Source organism: Patella vulgata, chromosome 2 (genome assembly GCF_932274485.2).
Source record: "Patella vulgata chromosome 2, xgPatVulg1.2, whole genome shotgun sequence".
In the NCBI taxonomy this organism is placed as follows: domain Eukaryota; kingdom Metazoa; phylum Mollusca; class Gastropoda; family Patellidae; genus Patella; species Patella vulgata.
In genome coordinates this window covers 6166461-6188460 of record NC_065880.2, presented here as the reverse complement: position 1 = coordinate 6188460, position 22000 = coordinate 6166461, and the positions used below count along the sequence as shown (strand labels likewise).

The window sequence follows — 22000 nt, the reverse complement described above, 5'->3', positions numbered from 1 at the left end:
AGTAACAACTCATTAAGTAATTATCTGAAAATCATTAGAAATTGTTTCGCTTTTAGTTCTGCCCCATGCTAATGTTTAGAATACAAAACATTTAATATCATAGATTTAGCTGTTCAAGTTATCTAAATTCATTGGAAATCAATAAACTTGTTCGTTTCAAGACCTTAAACTCTGTTTATCAATCTAAAGTCAATCGGATGATAGCTTTAGAATCTAAAACACCCACAAGATATTACAAAGTGATCAAGGGCCATAACTCGGGTAGTAATTATCAGATATCGTTAAAAATCAATAGGATTCTTTGTCTCATGACCTTAAACACAGTGTATAAGTTTAAATTCAATTGGATATTAACTGCTGCCTCTAGAGCGTCCACAAGCAATTGTGGACACTGGACTGACGGACGGAGGCAACGACAATCTATGACCACATTTCAATGTGGGTGTATAAAAAGGATAGGTTAAATGACACATAAAAATTTAATAAAGAGTGGATGATGGATATAGTCTATGATAGAGCATTCATAAGAAACTGTTGACGATGGATGGATTGACCAATAGTGACGACGGCAATATATACAATTCAATGTGAGTGTATAGCCAGCGGTTGCCAGGCAACAATTCAATGTGGGTGTATAGCCAGGGTGTATAGCCAGCGGTTGCCAGGCAACAATTCAATGTGGGTGTATAGCCAGGCAACAATTCAATGTGAGTTGTATAAAAAGGGGTGTTAATAGAAAATAATTGACCTTAATAAGAAATGGTAAAAAAAAGAAAATAACCCAAATAAATTATGATAAAAGATAAGAGAAAAAGTTGAAAACAAAAAAAAACTTAAATTAAAATGAACAAATTTATAAAGACAGACACAGAAAACATTTGAAAATACTTGTATATAACATAAATTCTGAAAAATTGTGTTAACAAAAGCAGACATAACAAGCCAACAGTGAGGCTGATGTCCCCCGCCGAAATCCCAAAATAAATAGATGACACATATTCATTAATAGCACATTTATTTTTTTTCAAAAGTATCAAGCAATCAAACAAATTATCACCTATACACTAAGTTTGATCACTCTCTATCATATAGAATCAAAGTTATCGATCCTTAGCCTAAGCAGAAAATTCTCATTAACAAACTTAGTCAAGGTAATGATATAACGAATCTATACTCAGAGTTTCATCACTCTCACTTAATTAAAACCAAAGTTATCAACCAATCAGATTGATTATCTCTGCTGACCGTAAGCAGACAAGCTTTATCATCGAACTCCATCAAGACATTCACCTAATGAATGCCTACACCGAGTATGAACATTCTTCCTCAATTAGAAGGAGAGTTGTGTTCCAAAGTCTCGACCAATCAAATTGCTTATCGGTCTGCTTACCCATAAGCAGAAAATGCTTATTTATGGAACTTACTCAAGGTATTGATGAGATAAACCTATACACTAAGTGTCCCCACTCTCACTTAATTAGAACTAAAGTTATCGTGTCCCAAAGCATCGACCAATCAAATTGCTTATCTCTGCTTACCCTTAGCAGAAAATGCTCATCTTCGAACTCTATCAAGGCATTCACCTAATAAACACCTACACCAAGTTTGAACATTCTAGCTCAATTAGAAGGAGAGTTAATGTGTTCCAAAGTCTCACCCAATCAAATTGCTTATCGCTCTGCGTACCCATAAGCAGAAAATGCTTATTATCGAACTTAGTCAAGGTATTGATGTAATAAAACTATACACCAAGTTTCATCACTCTCACTTAATTAGAACTCAAGTTATCGTGTCCCAAAGCATCAACCAATCAAATTGCTTATCGCTGCTTACCCTAAGCAGAAAATGCTCATCTTCGAACTCCATCAAGGCATTGACCTAATAAACACCTACACCAAGTTTGAACATTCTAGCCCAATTAGAACAAGGCATTGACCTAATCAACACATACACCAAGTTTGAACATTCTAGCCCAATTAGGAAGAGAGTTATCGTGTCCCAAAGCATCAACCAATCAAATTGCTTATCTCTGCTTACCCTAAGCGGAAAATGCTCATCTTCCAACTCCATCAAGGCATTGACCTAATAAACACATACACCAAGTTTGAACATTCTAGCTCAATTAGGAAGAGAGTTATTGTGTCCCAAAAGTGTGACGGACAGACAGACGGACAGACAGACGGACGAACCCATTTTAATAGTCCCCTGCTTTCTTCGAAAGGCGGGGGACAATAACACTATCCACTTTAAAAGCTAGATAGGCTACACGTGCGTCTGCATGCATGTTTTCAAATTGTTCTTACTTTTCCTCAACCCCTGACGGCTATATTTTAAAGAATTCTATTTATAGCTAAAAGTGCATCTATCGGAGGTCAGGAAAGTGTCAGAATTATTTGGATAATTGCCCTATATGCGTTATAAACTCAATTACAATGCAGGCCCAAACATATATTTGTGCTTTAAGCAAGTGATAAAATGAATTTATCAAGTTCAGTCAAATGTCACATCTTGTTCAAATATTTTCTGAGCAGAAAAAAAAATCAAAACATTAAAGGAGTATGTATATTTAGATAAAAGCTGAAAGAAAATGAAAGTAGTGTTACCTAGTATGTATAAAATAAAAACCATTAGATTAACAAAATGAAAGTAGATGTGTAAAAATAAAACTAATAGATTTATTAAAAGTAACAAATTGAAAGTAGCATTATGTATAAATAGAAGCCATTTATGTTGTTTTAACAAAATGAAAGTAGATGTGTAAAAATAAAACTGACAGATTTAATAAAACTAACAAATTGAAAATAGCGTGTTTAAAAATAGAAGCTATTTATGTTGTTTTGCAGCGTGTACTTGTTATGAATATTATACCTCGTTGAGAAGGAACATCATCTCGAAATGCTGGATTGACTGAATTAAATTATAAACATAGATATCAAACAACATGCATAGAGAGATATAGTCTTGGTCACCCAGAACCTCTTAATCTTCAGCGGATGGAGGGTCTCGGGAACTGTTGTCAATATTTGACGAAAAGTCCATTGCTCTTGCGTAACCGAGAGTTTGATTTTTAATGTGGTTGATTATAATTGTCTATTTATATTGCGCTATATCCATGCATGAGCATGCTCAAAGCGCAGTTCAAAAATGATCACAACTGTCATAAAGTGAATGCTTTCTTAAAGGGACAATAACACTCTTGCTGTCTTGAAAGCTCCAGAAAATAAATAATATCTCTATCTAAGTACTAGACGTTTAAGTGTCCTACCTGTTGTGTAAATTATCCATTACATCCTATTTTACTTGTCCAGAGGGTTCGAAAATATTTTTAAATCGAAGTTTCATTTGAAAAGGTTTATGTTAGACGTTTCAAACCATTATGTTGAATTTTTCAAAATTTTTAAATAAGGTGGGTTAAGATGAAATTTGTATCATCAATTACTTGGAATGTTGTAAAATAGTACATTTTGTTGACCAGAATAAAGATTGGGACATATTATTCAGTTACAACAAGAGTGGTATTGAGCCTTTAAACAAAAAGGTTTTTAGTCTGGATCTAAACACAGCAATATCTGGAGAGTTCTTTATTTCCAGTGGCAGATCATTCCACTCTGTTCGGGACGAGTAGGAAAAAGTCCTTTGACCAAAACGGGCTGTTTCTTTGGCCAAGACAAGTAAGAGTTGCGCCCCTTCCCGCAAAAATATCCCATAATTCTTGCATTAATATAAACATGAATGTGACAACGAATAAGGATTAATTTAAAAAAAAAACGTACATGTATATATATGGCCCATTAAGAGAGAAATTTTACAATAAAAAAAAAATTAAGAGTGTTTCATATTAAACTGGGAATGCAATCAAATGGATTTTTTGAAATGACATTCTTGAATTAATTTCATGGGCGTCAACATCTTGTTTGAGGACTAATTACCTCCCTTAGACTTTGTCTATGATAATGTAAAAGACCAGATAATCTAGTCAATGACTCATTATTCTCAAATGTTGACAAGGCATCCAGACTAATATTCGTAGAATATTTTCTGGATGATAGAGACTAAGAGAGACCATTTATTTAGTCATATGTAGAATTTGTAAGTGACAAGAAGTGGGGTTGACTGTGCCATCCTGGCGAGTTTTCTGCAAGTCCTCCGGTTTCCTCACACTACTAAAAGACCCCTATGCACAAGTGAATTATTAAAATAAAATGTTAGTCCCAAAATGATCTAGTTTGTGTTGAGTGGATGATGAACCCATTTTCTCTCTCCCTTTCTCTTCCCACAATAGAGAATTTAAACTATGCCTATTCATTCAAGATTTTTTGTGATTCTATTTTTAACGACAACCTCACACGATATTACATTACGCTGATGATTTTATAGACTGTCTGCAATCATTTGTTAGACTCAAGATTTATATTAGGGTTATACTGACATCATAACAAAAGTACAGGTAGTATTCACATACATGTAGATGTATGTCCAGGTTACGAAGGATGCCTTAAAATTTATATTTTCTTATCCTACATAGATCTGGTGAGTTATGTCCAGAGAGAGAGATGGGGTTATCCTCCACTAGCAGGGAATCTTGGGAATGGAAACCATGCCAATTCACTCATTAACAGTCCTTTTGAGAAGAATTTTCAGTCCACCATGCACTATAATCCGGGTATCATTTAATCTTATGTATTTAGCACTAATTTCTTTCACATTCTTTTAATATCAAATCTTTGCTTAAAAATTTGTAAAAATCATTTAAAATCGCCAAAAATCATCCGATTTGTACTTGTGTCCAACTTAAAGTTGACCATTAAATTTTGATAATGAATGTCCAATTTACAAGTGTTTGATTTCTTGATCACTGTTAAAAAAAACCCAACCCAAATGATTATTGATCTATAATGATTAATTTTTGAACAGTGGTCAAGAAATTAAATACTTGTAAATTGGACACTCATTATCAAATCAATCAGTTAGCCTTAAACTGGACACAAGTATAAATAAGATGATTTGGGTTGACCCAGGTTGTTTTTTTTTTGTCCCATTCGAATGACTATATGCTGTTTCTTGCTAAGCCACCTGTATTGTTTGTTCTGTCTTTACTTAGTAATGCAGTTGTCCACCATTGAACATTAGACTTTACCAAGAGTTATTTATATTATCTACAATATATACTGATGTCTGTATTAATATCTATTATTCTGGGACAAAAAAGATATCTTGACAGAATATAGGAAAAAAGAGTAGCAAACAATTCCCTAATAGCAGATAGTCAGACGTTAAACCCTCCGGGGAAAACTCTCATATTTTACCATATCATTTTTTTAAAGATGCATTATGTAATGAAATGAAATGAAATGAAATGAAATGGGGTTTAACATCCTACTGTACTGTTCTGCTCCAAACTGGGCTAATGAAGACGGGGATACGCAATACAGTGTGCTAAGATGCATTATGTAAGAGCTACAAATGTAAATCTGCCTACTGCAGGTCTTTCTTTAAGCCTTAAATTTTACATGTATATAACTTATTAATTAGACAAACCGTTAATCAATTCTCTAGATCATCGGATGGCTGAGATTTGAACGGATTAAAACACATGCAAGATTTTAAAATTTAACAATAAATTGGATAATCAAGACTAAGCCTTGGTTGCCAAGTTCCGTTGCTACGATAATGAACAATCTAAACCAGATATTGTCAAAACTTAAAATGCTTACAATAGTAATTTGACTGATATTTTTTTTTAATATATTCATTTTGCATTATCTATTTTTGAGCTATTATACATTTATCAGAGAGAGAGAGAAATGGAGTTTAACATCCACTCGACACAAACTAGGTCATTTCGGGACTAACATGGTTTTTAATTTCATTTCAAAAATTTGCTTGCGTGTAGGGGTCTTTAGCAGTGTGAGGAAACCGGAGGACCCGGAGAAAACCCACGAGGTTGGACAGGCGACCCTACTCCTTGTCACTTACAACCGGGGATTCGAAACCACACCAGTTGACTCAATGACAGACTTTATGATACAGCGTGCACACGCTAACCATTCAGCCATCCAACCCCCCATACATTTATCAAGAACGACCAGCTCTTTATCTAAATCTTACATAATGCATCTTTTAGAGTTCTCTTGGGACACTTTACTGCTCATCCAACATTTCCTAGCTAGCCCACTAATATAGAAGCAATCGCAAATGCCAATCATGAAATCAAATGGATAGCAAATGTTCTCATCAGAAGTCATCAGGGAGATTCTTTCAATCAATAAATGGTAGTACCGTCCGTAACGTGTGACTAGGCCGTTAATTATCAGATAGCACACGTTCACACGTAAAACATGCATACTATAATCGCAATATAATAGGATGGCTTAATAGTCAACAATCTCCATCGTGCGTTTTCTAGCAATCTCTAATTTTTCACGACTTAAAGAGCATTATGGAAGATTAGATAAAGAGCTGGCAATTCTCAATCTAATAGTTAAAAACTAGATAATATAAAGCGATTATGCTGAAAATTTCAGTCAAATTTGAAATTTAGGCCTAGCCTCGATCATCATTACTAAAGTCAATACAATCTCGATTATCTATTTTTGGATTTAATTATGAATGAGCATTGAGCAGCAGATAGGGTTCAAATCCAGTAAATATCGAAGACTAGCAATGACATCAAGATCTGGATAAGTTAATTAATATCTAATTAATAATTTATGTAATATTTCAGGCCTAAAGAAAGACCTGCATTAGACAGATTTATTTCTTGTTTACTCTACTCTTAAAAATCTACTCAAATTAATTATTTAACATTTATATGAGAGAGTGGGAGAAATGGGGTTTAACATTCCTCGATACAAACTAGGTCATTTTGGGACTGACATACAGTATGGTTCAATTTTATTTTAATAATTCATTTGCGCATAGGGTTACATGTATTTGTAATTAGCAGTGGGAAGAAACTGGAGGACCTAGAGAAAGCCCAGAAAACTCCCACAAGGTTGGACAGGCACCCCCTACACTTTGTCACATACAAGCGAGGAATCAAAACCAAGCCACATAACTCAAGGACAGACCTTATGATGTAACATGCAGATGTTTAAACCACTCCACCCCTTCTGACTCATTAGAAAATAACTAAAGCTAAAGTTAAACATTCTCCTCTTTGTTTATCAGCCTATGGTACACAATGTATACTTTATATTAGCCTGACCATCTATAAAAAGTATACATTGTTTATATTTGTATACTTGACCTTTAACCTTATCAACCAGGATATATCAACTTATAATCACATGTACATGTGTATTAGTCATGTATTTTTATTATGTGAAGAAACTGCATTTCGTTATAGAAATTATGTATTACCACATAATGGTTCATTACCAGAGAAATTATGTATTTTTATCATAGAAATTATGTATTTTTATCATAGAAATTATGTATTTTTAACATAGAAACCATTTTTTTTTTATCATAGAAATCATATAATATATTGTACATATCCTATACAAATCTGAAAAAAAAAAATTATTAAATAATACATGTAGGGAGTAACAATTGATTGCATACTTTGTAATATTCATTGATTATAGACATACATTGTAGGCCTACTCAGTCATAAGACAGTCATTGCCTACACATCGGCCTATGCACAGTCATTACCTACACATAGAGAGAGAGAGAGAAATGGGGTTTAACGTCCACTCGACACAAACTAGGTCATTTCGGGACTAACATATGGTTTTAATTTTATTTCAATAATTTGCTTGCGCGTAGGGGTCTTTAGCAGTGGGAGGAAACCGGTGGACCTGGAGAAAACCCACGAGGTTAGACAGGCGACCCTAATCCTTGTCACATACAACCAGGGATTTGAAAACCACGCCAGTCAACTCAATGACAGACTTTATAATACAGCGCGCGCACGCTAACCATTACCTTCACATAGGCCTACACACAGTCATTGCCTACACATAGGTCTACACACAGTCAATGCATGCAGGTCACCAAGACATCCGATTTAACATAATACTTAAATTGGACACCTTGGTGACCAAGGCTGTTGATCTGCAAATTATACAGAACAACAAGACAAACAGAATCAGATATACAAATTTAGAATTTTTATCACATATATGAATGCCATACATTCAAAATGAACCAGGTCTGGTAATAATGATTTTAGAACGTTTGAGCAACATGACAAAATCTCAGGAACTCAGTGTTTGAGCTACCTGACAATTGGAACGTTTGGCCAGACTTGAATCAAAAATATAACTAAATCTGTGAGGAACAAAATGACAAACAGACAAAATATTCTGGCTTCATCAGGTACGGATTTGTCTCATTGCACTGTTTCTACTGATAATTCTAATCCTGCATAATGTCCAAAATATTGGGTAGTAAATAGGTAGTTTCGATGTTTTACCAGGAGCTTCTGCATTTAATCTTTTGTTTCAAACAATTGTTGGCAAAGTGTTCCAATTTGTTGAGGATCATAGAAAACTATTGGGTTCCTACTCCAACGAGATGTACAATGGTTTGATTGAAACTAAGCAATAAATACAGCAGCTCCTGCCAAGGGGGGTAACTCTACTTGGGTATCGAGCAGTTGTGCTGTTGCTGTATTTAATGCTTAGTTTCAAACAATTGTTGGCAATTTGTTCCAATTCGTTGAGAATCATAGAAAACTATTGGGTTCCTACTTCAACGAGATGTACAATGGTTTGAAACTAAGCAATAAATACAGAAACACCTGCTAAAACAGCACAACTACCTGATATCAGACATTCCTTCCACACCTTCTGACAAAGCCAGAATTTGTGCCTGGTGCCTTAAATTTCAGGACTAAGAATATTGAAAATAACAGAAAATACAAAATGAAACAAATTGAATCAATGTTTGTATAATAAATGAGGTGTATTATATTAAACCATACCTTGATCTTCGAATCCAATTGGTTGAATATTACCAGATACTAACGGAGACGTATCCATATTCTGACCAACGGGTGGATAGATTAATTCTTCTGGTGGAGGTGGTTGTGGCGATACCGCCATTCCTGGAAATAAAAATAAATGAAATGAAATGGGGTTTAACATTTTATTTTTCTACACCCACTAGGCTAATGAAGACATGTATGTGCCATGTAGTGTGCTACATGTATGTGCCATATAGTGTGCTACATGTATGTGCCATGCAGTGTGCTACATGTATGTGGCATGCAGTGTGCTACATATTTGTGGCATGCAGTGTGCTACTTGTATGTGCCATGCAGTGTGCTACATGTATGTGCCATGCAGTGTGCTACATGTATGTGCCATGCAGTGTGCTACATGTATGTGCCATGTAGTGTGCTACATGTATGTGCCATGTAGTGTGCTACATGTATGATTGTACCGGTAATCTTGACCAGGACAGTGGCATTTATATCCACTATTCAAGAAATTTTAACTACCAAAAGACTCTTTTACCAATAACTGCATAGAAAAATAAATATAGTGTCTACATGTTCCTGAAGCAACATCTGGACGTTGCTACATTACTTTACAATTCCTGAACATATCTGCTGACACATGAACAGTAGGCTCCAATCAGAGGTTGTGCAATAGAGACCTCCACGGATACCTTGACACTGAACAAAACTTGAAATTTGCAACTCGATTATCGCAGGTAGACATTTTAGCTTGAAAGCGTGAGACTTGGTATGAATACCCAATGGAAATTAGTGCCAAAATTAACAGGGTGTTATGTGAAGTGCTTGATAAGATATACGGAGTTAAAGCGAGATCAAGTCTACTATTGAAGTTGTCGTGTCTAGAGCATCACTTTATGCTACAAGACTCCCCCACCTCCCACCCATCCGCGATAACCGATAAAAACAAAACTATGACACAACACTTTAGTCCACACTACCCCCCCCATCTCTCTCTGACCCCCAGCCACCCAACTGCACACCCGACCATCATACTAACTGATGACACCAAAACTGTGTTATCTAGACAATAACTCTTCCAACACAATCACTGCCCTCAGCGATGAGATTTCACATGTTTTTTTTATATTTTGTGTTGAATTAGGGTAATTAATTATTGATTGCAAAAAAGGTTGTAATCAAATAATATTGTGAATAAAACGTACTTCTAAAATACATTTTTACTGACAAGTTCACCAATATCAACCACACTGAATACGTATTATTGATTGTATAAAAATTTGTAATCAAATAATATTGTGAAAAATACGTACTTCTAAAATACATTTTTACTGTTAAGTTAACCAATATCAAGCACACTGTATACGTATTATTGATCCAAATTTAATCCTCACTAGACTCTATAAACGATTATCACATCAGTTTTAATAAACAGCACATTTATCACTAGTTGATGAGAACATTAATTTATTGAAATAGTCACTAGAAAACGTTTTATTGTTGAAGGATTCCCGTGAACTCTGGAAAAACAGATCCTGTACTTAGAAACATTATTTGATTTTATATATATATACATGTATATATATTTATTCTAATTCATATATTTCAATACCTATATATTATATCTATTCAAGATTGTGGTATTTTGTATACCATGTGACTATACATGTAGACTAATAGTATACACCTAACACTTAGGCCAAATACTTTTTGTTCCTCAGGTACAGCCAATGTTCTATACACATAATACTTATATATTTTTACCTTTTGGTTATGCGTAACATGTATATGGGCATTCAAGTTTTATATGGCTTTTTGTTTGTTTGCATGTATATGTAGTTTGGTTTGGGTTCTAGTTAGCATGTGCGCGCTGTATCATAAAGTCTGTCATTGAGTCAACTGGCATGGTTTCGATTCCCCGGTTGTACGTGACAAGGAGTAGGGTCGCCTGTCCAACCTCGTGGATTTTCTCTGGGTCCTCCGATTTCCTCCCACTGCTAAACACCCCTATGCACAAGCGAATTATTGAAATAAAATTGAACCATGTGTTAGTCCCGAAATGACCTAGTTTGTGTCGAGTGGACGTTAAACCCCATCTCTCTCTCTGTATGTATACGTAGTTTGCTTTAGATTTTTTGGGGGGTTTGAATGTCAAGTCTTTAATATTGTTCACGTTAATGCATTTCCGTACAAATCAGATTGGATTATAAATAATATTATCAGTTATATTCTAGCAACAGTATCGTTAACTTTATCAGATGTTATAAATTATACAACTCATGGCTATTTTAATACTTGATCTCTCTTGATGACATGGTTACATTACAAGTTGTGACAAGTAACTAATAATAATGTCCAAGCCAGGTACACTATTCAGGTATTTTATAAAGATTTTAACGTGAAAGTGTGTTTTATAGATCTATAAATCAGGTGTAAATCAATTCACTATCAATTAACAATGACACGTCTTTACTTGGAACACCCAAAACTAGTGTTCCTTGAGAGAGAGAGAGAGAGAGAGAGTGAGAGAGAGAGAGAGAGAGTGAGAGAGAGAGAGAGAGGTTTAACATTGACTTGACACAAACTAGGTCATTTCGGGACTAACATATGGTTCAATTTTATTTCAACTATTCACTGACAAACAGGGATCTTTAGCAGTGAGAGGAAACCGGAGAAATCCCACGCGATTGGACAGATGACCCTACTCCTTGTCACGTACACCCGAGGAATCTCCTTACACTAGACCATCACAAACCTATGAAATGAAATGGGGTTTAACGCACTACTGTTCTGCTCCGAACTGGGCTAATGAAGACCGGCATACGCCATACGGTGTGCTATGAGGGAAATTTTACCCAGACAGCGGTGCTATGGCCCACTCTTATATCGAATTCCAACTGCCAAGGATTCTTTTACCCGTGCACACAGGACCACAGATTTTCATCCCATCCGTTGTCCTTTGCCAGACCCTCAGTCCAGCACCACTAACTTCCTCCTTCCTCCTACTCAGTTTTCTGTAACTTTTCTATTAAACACCCCTATACTCAGGACTGGATTAAAGGCGAGATTGATTGGGCTGCAACCAGGGACCCCAATATTAAAAGGGCACCTAATAATATGCCCTATTTTAACTGTTAATGAAAGGACCTTAGTGACATTTTTATCCAGGGGACCCATGCAAGCTTAATCTGGCTCTCCTAGTATATTAACATAAAATCTATGAATCCAGAATTTGAGTAATCCTTCACTTTGAAGTTCTGCTAGTTTTCACAATTCCCCCAGTATTTAATCCATAGATCCTTTAAGAAATTTTGATCTCTGCATTGGCCGAGAAAGTTCACCCAGATTTTCTGGCATGGTTCCCCCTTGTCAGTGATGCAGGATGGAGGGCCTGAAAAAAACAACTGTCTAGTCGTTCTGATGGGACGAAAAACCGAGGTACTGTGTACACATTTGGCGTGCACGTAAAAGATCCTTTGACAGTTGGAATTCGATATAAGAGTATGTCGTAGTGCCGCTGTCCGGGCCAAATATTCCTTATAGCACACTGTATGGCGTATGCCCGTCTTCATTAGCCCAGCTCGGAGCAGAACAGTAGGACGTTAAACTCTGTTTCATTTCATTTCATTGCCTTTAAGAAATAAAAGTTGACGTAGAATGATTTCTCTTGAAGGCTGTATAATACAGTATTTAGTGTTTTCCCCTCTTGCAGCTCTTCAGGTACATTATTTGTTTTTCCAGAGTTCAAGGGAATACCTCAGTTCGATGTCCTACTACTTTTCCTCCAGCATCTACATTGTATCTACATGTATAGATCATTTAGGAATTGATTCAACAGACTTGGTTATGCCATATAATACAGTACTTAAAAGTTTTCCTCCAGCATTTATTTTTCCAGAATTCAGTAGGAATTCCTCACTTTCATATTGTTATACTCCTTCTGATTCCAGTGATATGAAATATATTTGATCAAGAATTCTACCTCCTGCCATATATTATTTAGTTTTTCTCCAGGTGAGAGTGATATATTACATATAGATACTACTCAAGATCAAGTAAATCACACAGGTGAAAACCCGAAATCAATCAATCAATCAGTCGGTCAACACAATCGCGTTAACAGAAATCAAATATTCCAACCTTGGAGCACAAAACATTTCACATTTCACTATGAGATAATTCAGTAGTTAGTTACTGGAAACAGTATCACAATACCTGGATACAGGTAAATACAGGTATAGGTATCTAACATTAACAGTCAATGGCTACTGTTGACATACCTGAGACAGCCGACGCCCACAACAATAACACTGTCAAATCAGAAGTTACATAGCAGCCTAATATAATTAGAAATTGATTAAATATATATTTTCGCCTGGGGCAACTTGAACTATATTGAATACATTTATTGCCTAACATTGTGTTGCTATGGTTATGTCATATACACAATAAAACACGGAAGACAATGGCGCTATTAATCGTTAAATACTGATGTAGAAGTTTGATACGGTACCTGGCTTGACTTAATTCATTGTGCACTTGACTGTCGTAAATGAAATGAAATGGGATTTAACGTCCTAATGTTCTGCTCCTATACTGGGTTAATGAAGACAGACATACGCCATGCAGTGTGCTGAGAGAAATTTACCGAACAACTAAACAGCTGTCCTTATCAGACCCACCTTATTGCACCACTGACAAGGGAAAACCACATCGGAAAATCCTGATGAACTATCTTGGCAAATGCAGGGATCGAACACGCGGCTTCCTGGCTAGCAAGCCAGCATCCTACCCACTTAGCCACCGTGGCTCCTCGACTGTGGTAAAACTATACTATGTACATGCATGTTTGATTTGGTATTATGTACCTGGTTTGACTCAGATCTGATGCACTGGAGAGAGGGGGGGAGAGAGAGAGAGAGAGAGAGGGGGTTTGACCATCACTCCAAACAAACTAGGTAATTTTGGGCCTAACATATATGGTTTAATTTTATTTCAATTATTCGGTTGCACGTGGGGGTCTTTAGCAGTGGGAGATGACTCAATGACAGAGAGAGAGAGAGAGAAATGGGGTTTAACTCTACTCGACACAAACTAGGTCATTTCGGGACCAACATATGGTTCAATTTTTATTTCAATAATTCCCTTGCGCGTAGGGGTCTTTAGCAGTGGGAGGAAACCCACGAGGTTGGACAGGCGACCCTACTCCTTGCCACGTACAACCGGGGATTCGAAACCACGCCAGTTGACTCAATGATAGACGTTATGATACAGCACGCACATGCTAACCATTCAGCCTTCCAACCCCCTACTCAATAACAGACCTAATGATACAAGTGCACATGTTAACCATTCGGCCATCCACCCTCCCACCCTCAAGTAAGACACTGGCTTTGTAACCACTGACTCCCTGTTTTGACTGAGAAAGTTCCTTTGGATTTTCTGGAGTAGTTTCCCTTTGTCAATGGTACAGGAATGAGGTCTAGTTGTTGGGATGAGATAGGAAACACTGACGTGCATGTAAAAGACCCCTTGACAGTTGGAATTTAAAATAATAGTTGCTAGAGCCATAGAGTGAGTCTCACCATCAATCGTCTTAAACTGTAAGCCCAGTATACATAGTACTATGGTACTTTGTAAATTTAGGAAAAAATAGGATTCTTCATCTCACTAATGTAAACAACATATATCAATTTTAAAACAATCAGATGATAAATGTAGCCTGTAGAGTGTTCACAAGAAAGTGTGGACGGAGGACTGATGGACTGTCTGACGGACGCAAGCGACGGCAATATATGACAACATTTCCCTGTCGGTCCACCAAAATGGGGTACCATGCCAAACTGGGAACCAAATAAAACTGTACGTCAGTATTCTCTTGTGGTTCTAATGCTTCCATCCGTTTGGATACCTAAATAAACAGATAATTCATACTTTTATTTTGGTAGCTTCATGTATATATTGTTTATATATGAACTTCTGTATTGTAAGACAATGGACCAATCAATGTCATTCCTTCCTATTCCCGTGGTTTAATGAGGTAAATATTAACGGAAAATAGAATGTTTGCCTGGAAATCAAGGACAATGATAGTTTGTTTTATTCATTTACATGTACATAGTTCCATCTATTTGATGCCAGGAAACAAAACATCCCTCCCTTGTGGTTACTTGTTTTATTGTCGCGGTTATATCGACCAGAGTATAAAAATTAGAGCTGTCATGATTTAAATACTGTGGGAGGTTGGGTGGCCGAATGGTTAGTGCGTGCACTTTGTCATTGAGTCAACTGGTGTGGTTTTGATTCCCTGGTTGTACGTGACAAGGATAGGGTCGCCAGTCCAACCTCGTGAGTTTTCTCCAGGTCCTCTGGTTTCCTCCCACTGCTACAGACCCCTACGCACTAGCAAATTATTGAAATAAAATTGAACCATGTGTTAGTCACAAAATGACCTAGTCTGTGTCAAGTGGAGGTTAATCTCTCTCTCTTTGTCTCTCTATGTCTTTCTCTCTCTCTCTTTCTCTGTCTCTCTCTCTCCCCCTCCCCCCTCTCTCTCTCTCTGTAAATATATCCTGTAATCTATATATATAGTCAGTTATTTTAATGTTGTTATTGTTGTGTGGTTGCTTGGTATGACAAAAATTAGGCTAATGTTTCTACAGGTGATATAAACAATACCAAAAACAATCAAATGTCATTTTTTATAAGGTATGGTATGGACGTGACAAACTCTAAAAAAATTAAACGAAATGAAATAGGGTTTAATGTCTTACTGTTCTTCTTGCAACGGGCATACGTCATATAGTGTGCTATGACAAGAGGGAAATTTTGCCCAGACAGTGGCACTTAGGCCTACTCTTACATCGAAATACAGCTGCCAAGTGATCTTTTATGTGCACGCCCATGTGTACATGGGACCTCGACTTTTCGTCCCATCTGAACGACTACTGGCAAACCCTAAATTGGGGGGAAATGAAATGAAATGTTGTTTAATGGTGCGCCAGCTCCAACCGGGCTATATTGTGCCAAACATATGGTGAATCTAACGAGACAAATTAAAACGATATCACATAAATGAATTTATATATGTAAATAAAAACAAATATCACAGAAAATATAATTAAACATAAATATATAAATCTTTACATATATAAATATTTAAAACAAGATTCATGATTAAATATATACAATTAATATTTAGAATAAAGTTTGTCTCTTTTAAAAATGTTAGCACTTTATCATATACATGAAGCTCTGGTTGAGCAAATAGCTGACATACTGACTGGCAGCGGTAGTATTTAGATCTAATGTTTGCATTCAATCAAATTGGGGCAGGGGGGGAGAGCAGTATACCTATAAAAGTGGACGTTATGTAGCAAGTAAGATCGAACACTAGAACTTTAACCTGTTAAGTGCGTAGGTCGTTATATAACATCCTGGACAACTGCCACTCACTGTGTGTAGGGCGTAATAGATGTATAACGAACCTATTCTTAGAACATAGTACATAGTTCATCGTCACTTCGTCAAATTAATTACACAATAGGGGGTAGTTAACGTTTTAAAAACGTCACGCTTAACGGGTTAAAGAGGAAAATTAAATGAATGTGGGTACCATCCTGGTATCCATCTTATGGAACAGGATTGATGTCCTTGCAAAGGAAAATTGTTTCAATAGGACTGAAAACTGTTGGCAGCATGTTGTTAACGCCCTGACAATGGTCAAAGACTCTTTCATTTTATTTCCCTTGAATTTCATAATGTTATCGATTAAACCACTGAAGCATGACATTGATTAAATCACTGAAGCAGGACAGGGAGTAAACCACTAATGCATGACATCGATTAAACCATTAAACCACTGAAGCATGACAGCGATTTAACCACTAAACCACTGGAGCATGACAGAAATTAAGCTGAAGATAGTTAAAGGGACATAACTGATACATGTAGGTTGACTACATTAAACATACATTATGCAAGAACTAAATCTGCCTATTGCAGGTCCTATCTACAATGTATGTTATCTATTAATTAGACATTAATTAACTTATCCATGCCATAATCAACTCTCGATGGCATTGGATTTCTCTGATATTAAATAGATTAGAACAGTTCAGCTATATTTTGATTTAAGCTAAAAAATGGAGTAGCGAGGCTTAGCTTTGAACAACCAGTACGGTGATTGCAATTATTGCACACGTCTTGTAAAACCTTCAAAGGCTATAATATCCCACAATGACCTAGTTTGTGGACGTTAAACCCTGTTTTTCTTGTATTCAAAATTTGAGACCAATCTGCCAATCAATCCTTCATTGAAATACATGTACAAGCCTAGAAATAGAATAAGGCACGGGGCACAAAATCAGACAAATCACTGGTATATCTGTTATTTTGTCCCACTGCATGCACAACGGAAGGCCTGACAAGGACAGCTGTCTAGTCGTTCGGGTGGAACGAAAAAAAATGAGGTCCCCTGTACACATTGCTGTGCACGTAAAAGATCCCTTGACAGTGGAATTTGATATAAGAGCAGGCCGTAGTGCCGCCGTCCGGGCAAAATTTCCCTTATAACACACTGTATGGTGTATGCCTGTCTTCATTAGCCCAGTTCGGAGCAGAGCAGTAGGACGTTAAACCCCATTTCATTTTATTTCATTTGTCCCACTGATCTGTGACTACAGGTAGACAACAACCTTTGATAATCCGATTCTCAGTTGTAAACATTAATATTCGCTAGAATGTAGGTGTCTTTAGCAGTGGGAGGAAACTGAAGGAACAAGCCAGAGAAACCCACAAGTCAAACCTAATCCTTGTCATGTGGGATCACTTGGGACACAATGGCAGGCCTTATTATCTTAATCAAATTGTTTAGTCGATTATTGCACGGTTTAACTTGGGAAGAAATCTTATGCTCTGCAAGACTTTGTTTTGTACCTGCCCCTTCCTTCCACCTCCACTTCAGCCCCTACTCCTTGTTTTGCACTTACCCCTTCCTCCACATCACCCCCTCCCCTTGTTTTGCACTTAACCCTTCCTCAACATTACCCACCCCCCTTGGTTTGCACTTACCCCTTCCTCCATATCACCCCCAGCCCCCCTATGTTTTGCACCCGCCCATTCTTCCACCCCCACATCACACACTTATTGAAAACTTAAATTTAATGGGATAAAGAATACACCCACAACAACACTCGACTATGGTGACATCCTCTCACAACCTTTCATAATAGTTTACATAGTCAACAAACTTTATTCAACTTTATCTATTTCGCAATATTATGTCAGTCCAAATTCAGGCAAACCAATTTAAATCATTATCTATTTCGCAATATTATGTCAGTCCATATTCAGGTCAAACCAATTTAAAACTTTAATTTTTTCCAGGTACTAACTAAATAGTCATTCAAACCTAAAAAGGCTTTGGAAATCTAGGAATAGCTTTGAATATCTAGAAAGCAAACCATCCAAACAATATAAATTTCTACCTTTTGCTTTCAAAGCACAAATCATTTTTTATTTAGGTCAGCGACTGAGAAAAAATGTTTACATAAATTTGGGAAATCCTTAAACTTCAACAAGAATCCCTCCAATATTCATGTTCTAAAAAATAATTGTGGTATAGGGGGTGTTGGGTAGCCGATTGGATAACGCGTGTATTGTTGCATCACAATTTCTGTCATTGAATCAAGTGACGTGGTATCAATTCCCCACTTGTATGTGATAAGGAGTAGGGTTGCCTGTCCAACCTTGTAGGTTTTCTCTGGGTCCTGTGGTTTCCTCCCACTGTTAAAGACCCATGCAAACAAGAGAATTATCGTAATAAACTTGAACCCTATTTTAGTCCCGAAATGACCTAATTTATGTCGAATGGATGATAACCAGATTTGTCTCTCTCTCTGGAAAATGGAATTAATTGAGGATTAACGTCCCACTGTTCTATCTCTTGGCATCTCGCACCTCATCAATTCCATACTTTATAATCCTATACTCATGATGAGTAGTACCACAAAATGAAATGAAATGGGGTTTAATGTCCTACTCCAAACTGGGCTAATGAAGACAGACATACGCCATACAGTGTGGGAAATTTTGCGGCACTACGTCTTATTCTTATATCAAATTCCAACTGCCAAGGGATCTTTTATGTGCATGCACGACTAGATAGCTATGCTTGTCAGGCCCTCCGAGAGTGGTCATTCAAGGTGTCTAATAGTATTAATGGATATTGAATAATATATATATATCTGTCACAATGAATAATGACAACACATGTATATTGATATCTAATGACATAACAGAATATTTCTGACTATGTTAATTATTCAGGAAGTCGAGTGATCATCATGTATCTTGTATCACGTATTACCACTTGTTTGGGCGTGTTGGTGACATGATTAATATCGTATCTCCCTTAGTAGGCTCTGTTGCCAGTTGATGATGAGATAGCTTACATGTACATTAAAAAAAAAAGAGAGAGAGAGAGAGAGAGAGAGAGAGGTTCACTCAACACATACAAGGTCATTTAGGGACTACCATATGGTTCAATTTTATTTCAATAATTTGCTTGCACATAGGGGTCTTTAGCAGTGGGATGACCCGGAGAAAACCCACAAGGTTGGACAGGGGTGGCCCTACTCCTTGTCATATACAACCAGGGAATCGAAACCACACCAGCTGACTCAATGACAGACGTTATGATACAGCGTGCACGCACTAACAATTCGGCCATCCAACCCCCGGTTAATTTAAGAAACATTAATTAATTATCTTCGTCTCTATCCATGTTTGTTTTGTGTAATGTTCCTGTTGTCCAGTACGATGTATGTCTGTCTTGTTTTATCAACTGTTCGTGTTGTACGGTACGATGTATGTCTGTCTTGTTTTATCCACTGTTCGTGTTGTACGGTACGATGTATGTCTGTCTTGTTATATCAACTGTTCGTGTTGTCCGGTACGATGTATGTCTGTCTTGTTTTATCAACTGTTCGTGTTGTCCGGTACGATGTATGTCTGTCTTGTTTTATCAACTGTTCGTGTTGTCCGGTACGATGTATGTCTGTCTTGTTTTATCAACTGTTCGTGTTGTCCGGTACGATGTATGTCTGTCTTGTTTTATCAACTGTTCGTGTTGTCCGGTACGATGTGTGTCTGTCTGTAAAATGTCTATATTTGTCTCTATTTGCATATTGTAATAACTGTTATCGTCACATCATTAAATTTTTTTCTTGGTTTTTTTTTTTATGGTTCGTTCTTAATCCATTCAATTTTTTTTTTTCTTTCTGTGCATATATAAATATTTTTTAATTCATATAATTTGGGGGGGGGGGGGACTTATCACCTTGTAATTAATCATCTGCGATATCACTTCGGGGGAAGTGGACATAAAAAAAAGCTATTTCCCATACACTGTTAGCGATTGGCAGATTATCACAACAGTATAATAGTACTGTGAAATTTTCGAACTGATATTCTTTAAAAATATTGTAGTTTGAAATACCCTCAAATGACATCCAGAAACTTTTAATTACAATTACGAAACAAGCCTTTAATAATTATGTCTAGAATTATTGTAGAAATCCCTTCCAGTGAATAATTCACCAATTGAATAATAAGTGAGATTATAATTCATTGGGTAAATTATTCACCGGAAGGGATTTCTACAATAATTCAGCCAATGAATAATAAGTGTGATTATTATTCCATTTGTTTGTTTAACACGGACCACAGAGACTGATCCAATAATGGTGGTTGTCATTAGCCATTATCCATGTTCCCATGGCGATTATAATTAGAGATTAATATAGCAATTATAATATCTATTACTCTTATAATACCAAGTGGAGGTTAAACCCCATATCTCTCTCTCTCTCTCTCTCTCTCTCTCTCTCTCCCCCCAGCGCTTTGCAATCTCTTAATAACACCATCCGATGTTAGTCTCTCTTTATCTCTCTCTCTCTCTCTCCAACATGATTCAAAATCTTCCTATCTTTACATCACCCCTCCCATGTAAATGTCAGGAAAATGATTTGCACTCAAGATATGAAGTTAATCTGCTTGCTAGAGACAGCCTAATTATCTAGATACAAGAACAGTGTTGGTCACACAAATATCCTTGATACTTACGCCTTTTAAACAACTCGCTGTACTGGATTTATTGATTGGCATATTTCTTACAAATTACCATTAAATACATTCAGTTTTATATACTATAGTAAATAGACCTAGGTTATAGTATATACTGATATTATACAGTCAATACATGTAGATCCAGCTTATAGTAAATACTGATATTATACAGTCAATATGTAAATTACCTTATTTATAATTCACACATAAAACTCTCTTGATTAGCCTAGTTGGGGTAGAATCATAGGACATTAAAACCCATTTCATTTCATTTATACATAAAACTTTCCAAGGAAAATATAAAAAACACAACATTTTATATGTTCATGTCAGAATTTACACCTTAATCCCCCTTTAGGCCATCAGTGTTATTGGGACGTAAAGATTAACTGAAAAAGGTGGTATTTTTTAATAATGTTTGCAAGGAAGGTATAATGAGTTATAAGATTTGAGAAATGTCAGCACCAATATATACAATTATAATACATGTGTGTACCTTACATTAATAAAAAAAAATACCATAGACTATTATAAATAATTCAAAACATTCAAATTTGAAATCAAAATTTGTCTGTTTTTAACAGTTTCACACTTTTCCACATATCCGTGTAATAACTGACAATGCTACTGGTTAATCCAATATTCTTGAGATGCTTATATACACTCAAAGAATGTTTAGGATAAAAATAACTATCTAGTGGCACAGATTTTATATTGATCAGCATCAAGTTTCAGGCGACCTTTATACATACATGTATAGTCATTTAACCAACACAACAATCTTGATCCGAATAGAGAGAGAGGGAAATGGGGTTTAACGTCCACTCGACACAAACTAGGTCATTTCGGGACTAACATATGGTTTTAATTTTATTTCAATAATTCGCTTGCGCGTAGGGGTCTTTAGCAGTGGGAGGAAACCGGAGGACCCGGAGAAAACCC

At 36.3% G+C, this 22000-nt stretch overlaps 1 protein-coding gene across 1 annotated transcript in view; it reads right to left on the bottom strand.

Annotated features, from left to right (window-relative positions):
- The window catches only part of LOC130010785 (anoctamin-4-like), a 97468-nt gene that overhangs the window by 62722 nt on the left and 12746 nt on the right, over positions 1–22000 (bottom strand). The window contains exons 3-4 of the mRNA XM_056098828.1: positions 8933–9055; positions 2869–2907 (exon numbers count right to left, since the gene is read on the bottom strand). Of these exons, the coding sequence (XP_055954803.1) occupies positions 2869–2907; positions 8933–9055 (162 nt within the window). The remainder of the gene's footprint in view (positions 1–2868; positions 2908–8932; positions 9056–22000) is intronic.